Source organism: Musa acuminata, chromosome BXJ3-11 (assembly GCF_036884655.1).
Source record: "Musa acuminata AAA Group cultivar baxijiao chromosome BXJ3-11, Cavendish_Baxijiao_AAA, whole genome shotgun sequence".
NCBI lineage: Eukaryota > Viridiplantae > Streptophyta > Magnoliopsida > Zingiberales > Musaceae > Musa > Musa acuminata.
Genome location: NC_088359.1, coordinates 30,268,588 through 30,280,831, shown reverse-complemented (window position 1 = coordinate 30,280,831; position 12,244 = coordinate 30,268,588). Strand labels below are relative to the sequence as shown.

At 43.0% G+C, this 12,244-nt stretch overlaps 1 protein-coding gene across 1 annotated transcript; it reads left to right on the top strand.

The window, feature by feature from the left end:
• The first annotated feature begins 2,117 nt into the window (after window positions 1–2,117).
• On the top strand, window positions 2,118–5,309 carry LOC135652681 (phenylalanine ammonia-lyase 2-like). The gene is made up of 2 exons (XM_065173816.1): window positions 2,118–2,623; window positions 3,309–5,309. The coding sequence occupies exons 1-2, from the start codon at window positions 2,232–2,234 to the stop codon at window positions 5,056–5,058; spliced, it is 2,142 nt and encodes a 713-aa protein (XP_065029888.1). The 5' UTR covers window positions 2,118–2,231; the 3' UTR covers window positions 5,059–5,309.
• Window positions 5,310–12,244: the final 6,935 nt, after the last annotated feature.

The following is a 12,244-nucleotide window of genomic DNA, read 5'->3' as shown; positions in this document are numbered from 1 at the left end:
GGCTGATAAATGGAGCCTGCTCGATCAGAAGAAGGGTGTTTGGTAGCAGATGAAAAGGTCAGCAAACTAGAGGAGAGGACAGACACTGTTCCATTGTTCATGACCGATGTCTGAGAGCATGTACGTACGTGGAGATGAACTCGTCCATGTAAGGGCCAGATCGAGCACATCTCCTCCACCATTTGGGTTGGTGAGACGTGTGAACCAATTTCTGCCACACTGTCATCTCCCATTCTCTTCTCGTGGCATCTCATCCTCACCACAGTAAAGGCAGAACTCGTTAATGGCAAGCTGACAAGCGCAGCTGCCGCTAGTATACTCTTTTTCTCTGTGGGTGGGTGGGTGGGTGGGTGGGTGTGTGTGTGACAGAGAGAGAGAGAGAGAGAGAGATGGTTGGTGAAGAGCATTCCACACCAAACTCCAACTTTCTCACACTTGACAATGGCCGCAAGGTTGGATCGACAGGAAGTTCGGATCATGCCTCGTGAATGAACTGTAGGTTGTGACCAGCTGACTGAAGCTGATGTTGCTTCCTTTCCTCCTTTCTTCTTCGTCTTCTTCTTCTTCTTGTTTGAGCAAATGCCATCTCCGAAACAAATCAAGCATCAAAAGATGAACCACCTTGTGGCCAACAATTTGTCGTGTCCCACAGTCTGCACCTGCAAGCCAAGGTCTGCTCATGGTCACCTTTCATCATGTCGAGTATCTAATGGCTGGATTCCTATCATCTGCTCTGCTCTGCTCTTACAAGCCCAGTCAAAAACCAAAATAGATGACATACATCTTCAATTCAGCTACTCTTGTGGAAGATTCGAGTCACAAAACTTGAGCTTGGAAGTCTAGTCTAGTGGGAGAAACTTCAATGTACTGTTCCTTTGTTCTATGCTTGAGAAATTGGATTCCACCTTCTCTGTGGTGCCCCCTCCATTGCCAAGGCAATTAGGCAGCTATTTCATACCTAATCCATTAGAGGACAGAGGTTGGTGAGGATGCTGACCTGTGTGGTAGTTGAACAATGCCTGAAATTTCTTCTCCAATAGTTTTCTCCGATCGACAAAGCCTTCATTGGACCTATCATCCTCACGATTTCCATGTTCTTTGCCTCTCAGAGCTGCCAATCTTCATGTTTGATCAGATCATGTTACACCATAAATTATATGGACATCCTCTCCACATGCCATTTTCATTCCAGCTGTGATCACTATGGACTGAGTCATATTGCTGCTGCATATAATTGGTGACATATGATTGACAATGTCAATTGTTCATGGTTACTTCAGATGGATCTCAAGTTTTACATGGTCTACATGATCACAAAGACAACAAATTCAAATCTTGCCATCAAGTGGAAGAATATAGATTGTGAACTTAGAGCTAATTACAAAAAGGGAAGCTATCAAGAAAGTGCTTCCCTGTTTGACTGCTTGAATCATCACTTGATGACAACTTCAACTTATTTTACTGCACATATTTTGAAGTGTTGTAAATTAACCGAGATTTGTTTCATGGCTTAGGAAAAAGTCTCAGATCGAGAAGAACATGACATAAATATTTCTTTTATAAACTCTTGCTTAAAGTATGCACATTTGGACATGATCATAGTTGTTATTATCAGCATAAACAAATGCACTCTGCCGTCCTGCTGATCTAACTCTCCTATTTAATTCTCTGTCTGACTTCCCCTCACATGAACATGGCAACCAGAAGGAGCTTTATTAATGTGGATCTCCAAAAATATATTTTCCTTTATATATATATATATATGGAGAGTTACTTGAATGTACATGAGAGGATGAAGCAATGATGTGTAATCCTGAAAGAGACTGATACATAAGACAGGGGTAGGGTTAGAATTAGCTGAGGAGTTGCAATGGAGAAATGAGAAGAGAAATATTGAGGGGAGAAATGGTGAGGAAGATGATGGCATGCTTGCATCGGTTGCCACCAACCCCTCGACTTCAGCTTTGACAGGAGAGAGTCACGTGATATCTCACCGTCGGTGTCGGTTGATCCAATGGACCAAATCTTAAGCCAACTAACCCACCTTCCTTATTGCAGCCACCCAACACCGCACGACACCACAAGCGTCTCTATTTAAGCTCTGCCTTGACCTCCTGCCTTCCTCAGGAGAAGGATCACCGACTCCCTCTTCGAGCTCTCTAGCTTTGCCTCTCCTCCTCCTCCTCCTCCTCCTCCGTTCTGTTCTTCTGACACCCCTTGTTCTTCGATCGATGGAGGTCGAGAACGGAGTCCACGGCAATGGCTTCGCCGACGGGCTTTGCGTCAAGGCCGACCCCCTCAACTGGGGCGCCGCGGCCGAGGCGCTGACGGGGAGCCACCTCGACGAGGTCAAGAGGATGGTGGAGGAGTTCCGGCGGCCGCTGGTGCGGCTCGAGGGCGCGACGCTCAAGATCTCTCAGGTGGCGGCGGTCGCCATGGCGCCGCACTCGGCGGTGAAGGTGGAGCTGTCGGAGTCCGCCAGGGAGGGAGTGCGCGCCAGCAGCCAGTGGGTGACCGACAGCATGACCAAGGGGACCGACAGCTATGGCGTCACCACCGGCTTCGGTGCAACCTCTCACAGGAGGACCAAGGAAGGAGGCGCCCTGCAGAAGGAGCTCATTAGGTGAACCATCAGCACCTCTCTCTCTCTCTCTCTCTCTCTCTACAAACCCCTTTCCCCTTCCTGAAATGTCACCGTCATACAGCTGAACCTAGTGGGGCTCCTCAATGTCAAATCCATGAATCGTATGGTAGGCTTGCAATTGATCACACCAGTCAAACACCTTGAGGAGATCGATTTAGCTCTGTCGAACTCTTGACCCATGTAGATGATGTTTTCTTTTAGATCCTTTACTTACGCCGTGGATCTGCCACACCAAGTAAAGTTGGCCTACCATTTTGTCATAGGATCTATTGCGATCTGCAATAGGAGGATGGATCCTGGCATGGCTGGAAAGAGAAATAGCTGTGCGTTAGTTGGCATGATGCTTTCTTGCTGGTGTAGGTTTGGCCTTCTTATTTATGGGGATGAGATCATATCCAAAGGTCGAAGAGAACAAAAGTCACATCTACTTGCAGTTCACCGACACTTCTCAAGGAAGAAGTCATGCACAGCCCACCAACCCCAATCATGAATCCTGTGTCCAACTCTGGGTGGATCCATGTTCTTGTGTTCTCTGACACGATCCTTGATGGATCCTGTCATGTGTTTGGTCTGGCAATGGCTGCTAATCATTGATTGTCTCGTCGCGCTGCCGTTGCTGTCGTGAGCTGTGAGATCTCTAACCCTGAGATTCCAATTGCTGCAGATTCCTTAATGCCGGAATATTCGGCTCCGGGACGGAGTCCGCCCACACGCTGCCGACACCGGCGGCCAGGGCGGCGATGCTCGTACGCGTCAACACCCTCCTCCAAGGCTACTCTGGCATCCGGTTCGAGATCCTCGAGGCCATGGCCAGCCTCCTCAACTCCGGCATCACCCCCTGCCTCCCCCTCCGCGGCACCATCACCGCCTCGGGCGACCTGGTCCCCTTGTCCTACATCGCTGGCGTGCTCACCGGCCGCCCTAATGCCAAAGCCTTCGCCCCTGGCGGCGAGGCGGTCGACGCTGCGGAGGCCTTCCGCCGGTCCGGCATCCCCCATGGGTTCTTCGAGCTGCAGCCCAAGGAGGGGCTCGCTCTCGTCAACGGCACCGCCGTCGGCTCGGGCCTCGCCTCGGTCGTTCTGTACGAAACCAACGTCCTTGCTGTCCTCGCCGAGGTGCTGTCGGCGATCTTTTGCGAGGTGATGCAGGGGAAGCCGGAATTTACCGACCACCTCACCCACAAGCTGAAGCATCACCCGGGCCAGATCGAGGCCGCCGCCATCATGGAGCACATCCTCGACGGCAGCTCCTACATGAAGATGGCCAAGAAGCTTCACGAGCAAGACCCGCTGCAGAAGCCGAAGCAGGACCGGTACGCCCTCCGCACCTCCCCGCAGTGGCTCGGCCCCCAGATCGAGGTCATCCGCTCCGCCACCAAGTCCATCGAGCGGGAGATCAACTCTGTCAACGACAACCCACTCATCGACGTCTCCAGGAACAAGGCCCTGCACGGCGGCAACTTCCAGGGCACGCCCATCGGCGTGTCCATGGACAACACCCGCCTGGCCATCGCGGCCATCGGGAAGCTCATGTTCGCGCAGTTCTCGGAGCTCGTCAACGACTTCTACAACAACGGGCTGCCGTCGAACCTCTCCGGCGGGCGCAACCCGAGCTTGGACTACGGTTTCAAGGGCGCCGAGATTGCCATGGCGGCCTACTGCTCCGAGCTCCAGTTCCTCGCCAACCCGGTGACCAACCACGTCCAGAGCGCCGAGCAGCACAACCAAGATGTCAACTCCTTGGGACTCATCTCGTCGAGGAAGACGGCGGAGGCGGTCGACATCCTGAAGCTCATGTCCACCACCTACTTGGTCGCCCTGTGCCAAGCCATCGATCTGAGGCACCTGGAGGAGAATCTCAAGCAAGCCGTGAAGAACACGGTGAGCCAAGTCGCCAAGAGGGTCCTCACCACGGCCGCCAATGGCGAGCTCCACCCCTCGCGGTTCTGCGAGAAGGACCTGATCACCGTCATCGACCGGGAGCACGTCTTCAGCTACATCGACGACCCCTGCAGCTCCACCTACGCTCTGATGCCCAAGCTGCGGATGGTCCTCGTGGAGCATGCCTTGAACAATGGTGAGAAGGAGAAGGACGCCAACACGTCCATCTTCCAAAAGATCGCTGCCTTGGAGGAGGAGCTGGAGGCCGTCCTGCCGAAGGAAGCAGAGGCGGCGAGAGCCGCGGTCGAGGGCGGCAATGCGGCCATCGGCAACAGGATCGAGGAGTGCAGGTCGTACCCGTTGTACCGCTTCGTTAGGAAGGAGCTGGGGGCTGCATACCTCACCGGCGAGAAGGTGCGATCGCCGGGAGAGGAGTTCGACAAGGTGTTCGCGGCTATCAACAAAGGACTGCTGATCGATCCTCTGCTGGAGTGCTTGAAGGAGTGGAACGGAGCTCCACTTCCCATCTGTTGAAGGAGTGACTCGATGCAGTTGGAAAGAATGAGAGCGTGGCAAAAGCAAGGGGATGCGACATGTTGTGAAGCTGCTGCTGCCACAATATGCCATTTCTTCTTAATTCTTTTTCCTACTTATATATTCTTGTTGTTGATTGTATGTAATATAGTGTTGAGAGCTAGCACAGCAGCAGTTCGATGCAGGTAACAATGTAAGATGTGAAAACATCGATTAAAACCTTCGTTCATGGCTTGTTTGAAGTTATTTGACCGACCGGAGTCTTTGTGTTGTTGCAGTTGGAGAGAGAGATACGCCTCCTTCATGGTTTATCGGTGATTTTTCTAGAAAATATCTATATTTTACATATAAAGAAAAGATATCCTTTTTTTTAAATAATATTTCTAATTTAAAAAATATTGAATCTCGTATTTTGATGATGAAACCACTTGATATGTGTTTATAATTTAAACTGCATTTTGAATGATGCAGGTCTACTCGATCAGGATTAGACAGTTAACGCAGGAGGAATTGACGTTGCATCGGAGATCACGTCAGGATATTGGACGGCAGAAGGCTTCGGACGTCGGGCATCGGGCCAAGGAGAGCGGAATTGCGCCAAGGATATCGGGGTTGCGGAGGTCAACCGTCGATTGGGCAACAAGCCGCAAGAAAAGACGATGCGCTGAAGAATCGGACGAAGCGCTAACCAATAACGTGCCGGGCAACAGAATGTCAATTCGCGTTATAATAATTGTCTAGATCGGAGTAGAGTTTTGGCTTATGTGTGCAGGATTAACTACGATAATGATGAAGACATAAAGCGAAACAAAGTGTCGGAGTCAAACGCAAAGGATTTGTTACGAGTTCGAGAGTTCGACGGAAGTCCGAAGGTTCGTCGGGAATGCTACCGGAACTAGCCGAGAATGAGTAGGGAGCTTGCCGAAGGGTTTTTCAGAAGCTCGCCAAAAGGTTCGTTGGAAGTTCGCGGAGCTCGCCGAGAAAGATCGGAGCTTGCCGAAGAAGCTCGTTGGAACTCGCCAAGATCAAATCGTGAAGTCTAGGAGCTTGCCGGGAGTCCGCATAATGGTTTCCGAGAGTTTATCGGAAGACCGTCAGAAGTTCGTCGGAAGCTCGCTGGAAGAAGTCTTGACTTACGAACTTTGTAATAGCTTAGAAAATGTCTTTAAATTCATAGTTAGCACGTTAATTAGGGTTAGGATTAGGTGTTAATCCTATAACCCAATTAGGGGCCAATTGGGTCCGAGTTCAGACTGGTTTGGGCCAAGTTTGGAGCCCAACCAGTGAGCTGAATTGGCCTAGGCGGTGGCACCGCCCAGCACCCAAGAGCTGGGCGGTGGCACCGCCAGCCACTGTCAGTGTCAGAAACTGACAGGCGGTGGCACCGCCAGCATCGGGAACCTAAAGAGAATTCAAATTTGGAGCCCAAATTTGAATCCTTTTGAGGCCTATAAATACCCCTCAAATCTCAGCTGAGAAAACAACTTTTGGAAAAGCAATTGATTGAGAGAAAAGTCTTAGAAGAGTCTTTGCTAGTCTTGTTTTCAATTTGCTAGTGTTCACCTCCTTCTTTCTTGCTGAAAATCTGCAAGAGAGTGAACCGCTTGTATAAAGTTGTAAGAGGGGTATTTACCCTTCCCCTTCAAGAAGATTTGCTAGTGGAAGATGGGAGCCTCATTAAAGAGGGGCCTCGCAAGTGGATGTAGGTCATTTGACTGAACCACTATAAAATCGGCGTGATCTCTAGTTTGCATTTACTTATTGTCATTTATATTGCTGCAAATCATTTGCACTTTAATGCTCTACTTTTTTGTCTCTGTCTTACTTATCTCTTCAAGTTAAAATGCAATCGAAATGGTTTCAAACGAAAACGTTACTTTTATCGTACGAAGTTTCCGAAAGGTTTTAAATCGTCAAAAGTTTATCGCACTTTACCGCTGCACTAATTCACCCCCCCTCTTAGTGCCACTCCGATCCTAACAATTGGTATTAGAGCCACGTTTATCTACTTTGGTTTAACATCCAAATAGAAATGGCTCTTTACAGCTTTCAAGAGGGTCACTCTCTCATTTGTCCTCCATTTTTCAATGGGACGAACTACACTTATTGGAAAACTCGAATGAGAGTTTTCTGGATTTGAATTTATGGCACATAGTCGAAAATGGATTTGAAATGTCTTCTCTTCCAATGAACCATTGGAATGATTTGAAGAGGAAGATGTTTTCTTTAAACGCAAAGGCTATGAATGCCTTATTTTGGTCTTTGGACAAAAATGAGTTCAATCGGGTTTCTTTGTGCGAAACGGCTTTCGACATATGACACATTCTTGAAATCACACACGAAGGCACTTCTAGAGTTAAAGATTCGAAAATCAACATTTTAATGCATGATTTCGAGTTTTTTCGAATGAAGCCGAGCGAAACCATTGTTGACATGTACACCCGTTTTACGGATGTCATCAATGGTTTACAAGCTCTTGGCAAATGTTTCTTGAATTTTGAACTTGTTAGTAAAGTTTTACGATCACTTTCTAAAGCTTGGGAATCAAAAGTAACGGCAATACAAGAAACAAAAGATTTAAATATTTTTCCACTTGAAGAACTTATCGGCTCATTGATGACATATGAAATGGTGCGCAATGCACATGATGAACACAATAAACACTTGAACCACCTTCCAAAGAATAGGAAGGATTTAGAACTCCGGACAAATGAATACCACTTGAGCGATGACTCAAGTGATGAGGACAATTATGAACTTGAACTTCGAACACTAACTCTTAATAAGTTCATTAAACAAAAATCTAAAATAAACAATGAACTTGAACGGAGGAAGAGGCCAAAGAAAAGGAAGGCACCCAAGGATGAATCAAGAGCTTCCAAAAATGAAACGGTGAATTGGGCTTTTACGGGCTTCGACTACAAGGTAAGTAACTCAACTCTCTTGAATTATTTTGAAATTACTTGAAGTTTTTCATGAGTGCTTAATTTAGATAGTAGGAATAGGAAATAAAAAAATTATTTTTCAAAAATTATATCCTGTTTTTCTTTTTAGCAACTTTGAAAAATTAAAAATTTGATCATGAAAAGTATATTGCTAAGGTTTCATGCATATTATGTTTTGAAATGTTGAATGATATATGCAACATTAGGGATGATAATTATATGATATGTGATGGTGCTTAGGATTAATCCATGCATGTGTATCTTGATGATTTTACACTATTACATGTCTTAATAACATGTTAGAAATTATGTGTTTTGGATACAAAAATTTTCATGATCATGAGCATGTTTTAACTTCATGATTGAATTTGAAAATCTATAGCAAAACCATGTTTGAATGAATGAAAGTGTTAAATTTTATTTTCGGATTTTCTTGATTCTAACAATTCATTTTTGAGAATCTATTGATCTTGATGGTTTTATGATGAAATTTATTTTTCGATCCTAAACGTTGATGCATGTTTTTATTTAACATAAATGAAAAAGCATGCTAACATGAAATCAATCACTTAAAATAAAATATATAAAAAAAAGGAAAAAATATATTATCAATGAAATCATGAATCTACTTATGTTACGAATTTTGTGAACCATAAAAATGATTTTGGTGATTTGAATTTGAGATGAGTTTTATCAAAATCATGATCTTGATTTCTAAGAATAACATGATATTTCCCTTGTTGATCATCTCGATTATTTAAAAGGAGATTTGTCGAAATGATTCATGAAATTTTCGATTCATGACTTGATCCTTCATTTGTTTATAAGATGGTTGAAATCTGTGTACCTTTGAATTCTTCCCTTCTCCTTTCGATTTTTGAATTCATGCATGTTATATGTTGAAGATTTGAAACCATGTTTTGATATCATGCATACCCAAGAAATGTTGATTTAATAAATTGAATGATTTGAAAATGAATGATGACTTTTCTCTTGAATGTAACTTGTGATATTCTTTATGAATCATCATCTTGATTTCTCGATAATCGATACATGAAATTTTATTATGAATCAAGATCTTGTCCTTTGAACTCCCATGTTTCTTCTTATTGTTTACTAAAGAAGAAAATTTCTGAAATGAATCATGATTTTTTTTGGAATTATAATTTTTATGATTCATAAAGAATTGAGAGATTAAAAAATCTATCTATGTTTTTTTTTTTTTTTGAATCTCTTGAAAATGATTTTAATTTGACGATTTGAATTTGAATAAGACTTATCTTGATTTTTTTGAAATTTATAACTTATGACTTCTTATGCAAGAATCAAGGTACTATAACATTTGATCTCCTACATTTCTTTTTGATATTTATAAAAATAAAGGAGAACTGTTGAAATAAATCATGTATGTTGGTATTTAAATGGTCTTATCTTTGATGATATGATTTGTTTGTATCTATGATACAAATGTCTTGATATGATTGAATCACTATTATAAAAGAAAAAGGAATTTGATAGCTTGCTAATTACAAAAATATACGCTAGCTTGAATGATAAAACATGAGATTGTCTATAGTGCAATTTTATTATTATCATGATGTGTAGATTGAAATAATGATTAGAATATTGATGTAATTATAAATGATGATTTTGTATTATGTATAAAATACTCTTGATATTATTTTGATGCATACAATTGAAAAGTTATGAACATGGTAGGATATAATTTAACAAAATTGATACCATCATTATTTGAAACATTTATGATTTGAAATTATGTACACAATTACTTTTTATTGTAATGATATATACATATAATGTGTATCATGAATGCTCAAAATGATGATTGCTTGGTATCATGATCAAAATATTGATAAATGCTATGATTTATTTTCAAAATGATGTATCATGTATGATATGCTCATAATGTTGATTGATTTATTCAATATCGTGTATGAATGAAATATAAGGTTTTTCAAATAGTGCATGTTTTAATTTGAAAATATAATGATGCACAAATAATATTGATACTTACCTTTGTCATAATTGATGTAAAGAGTCTTCCCTTCTTTTTGACAATGACTAAGGGGGAGATAGCCAATTTGCACAATTCAAGAAGAAAGCAAAAATTGCACTTCTCAAAAGAGAAGAAATTGCTATCTTGAACATCACCGAGAATTGCTAGCTTGAAACATCAAGAAAATACAAAAATGTGCTATTGTGCTTATCTCAAGAAAAGCAGATATGCCAACTTGCATATATTTGAATTTGCTAGTTTATAAAACTTGCATATTTCAAAAAGCAAGAGTTACTTTCTTGAACATCTCTAAATTGCTAGCAAGTTCTAAAATGTTGTAAAATTACTAGATTGCATGATGATAAAAATTTAACATTATGTTTTTCATGCAATGAGTTGAACCCATATAACAAACACTTGATTGTGGTACTTCTCCTTTTTGTTGATGACAAAGGGGGAGAAGTATGTTGATGACATGACATGTGATGCATAAGTTTTATGCATATGTTCATGATGATGTGTTGCAAGTATTCATGATGAATATTGTAATGACTTGAATTCTTTTGAATTCAATGTTCTATCAATATGGCATATTGATAGGGCGAGTTTGTTTAAACTCCGGGAGTTAAGGTTAACTCCGTCATCAAGTGGTTGTCATCATCAAAAAGGGGGAGATTGTTGAATCTCGTATTTTGATGATGAAACCACTTGATATGTGTTTATAATTTAAACTGCATTTTGAGTGATGCAGGTCTACTCGATCAGGATTAGACAGTTAACGTAGGAGGAATTGACGTTGCGCCGGAGGAGATCACGTCAGGATATTGGACGACAGAAGGCTTCGGACGTCGGGCATCGGGCCAAGGAGAGCAGAATTGCGCTAAGGATATCGGGGTTGCGGAGGTCAACCGTCGATTGGGCAACAAGCCGCAAGAGAGGACGATGTGCTGAAGAATCGGACGAAGCGCTAACCAATAACGTACCGGGCAATAGAATGTCAATTCGCGTTGTAATAATTGTCTAGATCGGAGTAGAGTTTTGGCTTATGTGTGCAGGATTAACTACGATAATGATGAAGACATAAAGCGAAACAAAGTGTCGGAGTCAAGCGCAAAGGATTTGTTGCGAGTTCGAGAGTTCGACGGAAGTCTGAAGGTTCGTCGGGAATGCTACCGGAACTAGTCGAGAATGAGTAGAGAGCTTGCCGAAGGGTTTTTCGGAAGCTCGCCAGAAGGTTCGTTGGAAGTTCGCGGAGCTCGCCGAGAAAGATCGGAGCTTGCCGAAGAAGCTCGTTGGAACTTGCCAAGATCAAATCGTGAAGTCTAGGAGCTTGCCGGGAGTCCGCAGAATGGTTTCCAAGAGTTTATCGGAAGACCGTCAGAAGTTCGTCGGAAGCTCGCCGGAAGAAGTCTTGACTTACGAACTTTGTAATAGCTTAGAAAATGTCTTTAAATTCGTAGTTAGCACGTTAATTAAGGTTAGAATTAGGTGTTAATCCTATAACCCAAGTAGGGGCCAATTGGACCCGAGTTCGGACTGGTTTGGGCCAAGTTTGGAGCCCAACCAGTGAGCTGAATTGGCCTAGGCGGTGGCACCGCCAGCCACTATTAGTGTCAGAAACTGACAAGCGATGGCACCGCCAGCATCGGGAACCCAAAGAGAATTCAAATTTGGAGCCCAAATTTGAATCATTTTGAGGCCTATAAATACCCCTCAAATCTCAGCTGAGATAACAACTTTTGGAAAAGCAATTGATTGAAAGAAAAGTCTTAGAAGAGTCTTTGCTAGTCTTGTTTTCAATTTGCTAGTGTTCACCTCCTTCTTTCTTGCTAAAAATCTATAAGAGAGTGAACCACTTATATAAAGTTGTAAGAGAGGTATTTACCCTTCCCCTTCAAAAACCTCATCAAAGAGGGGCCTCGCAAATGGATGTAGATCATTTGACCGAACCACTGTAAAATCGACGTGATCTCTGATTTACTTTTATTTATTGTCATTTATATTGCTACAAATCATTTGCACTTTAATGCTCTACTTCTTTGTCTCTGTCTTACTTATCCCTTCAAGTTAAAACACAATCGAAACGATTTCAAACAAAAACGTTACTTTTATCGTACAAAGTTTTCGAAAGATTTTAAATCATCAAAAGTTTATCGCACTTAACCGCTGCACTAATTCACCCCCATCTTAGTGTCGTTCCGATCCTAACAAAAAATACCTATCA

What these genes read in the sequence shown, in the direction of transcription:
- LOC135652681 (XM_065173816.1), top strand. Translation starts at nt 2,232, where the DNA reads ATGGAGGTCGAGAACGGAGTCCACGGCAATGGCTTCGCCGACGGGCTT. An exon ending in CTGCAGAAGGAGCTCATTAG is followed by an intron (nt 2,624 to 3,308) that starts GTGAACCATCAG and finishes CAATTGCTGCAG; the next exon opens with ATTCCTTAATGCCGGAATAT.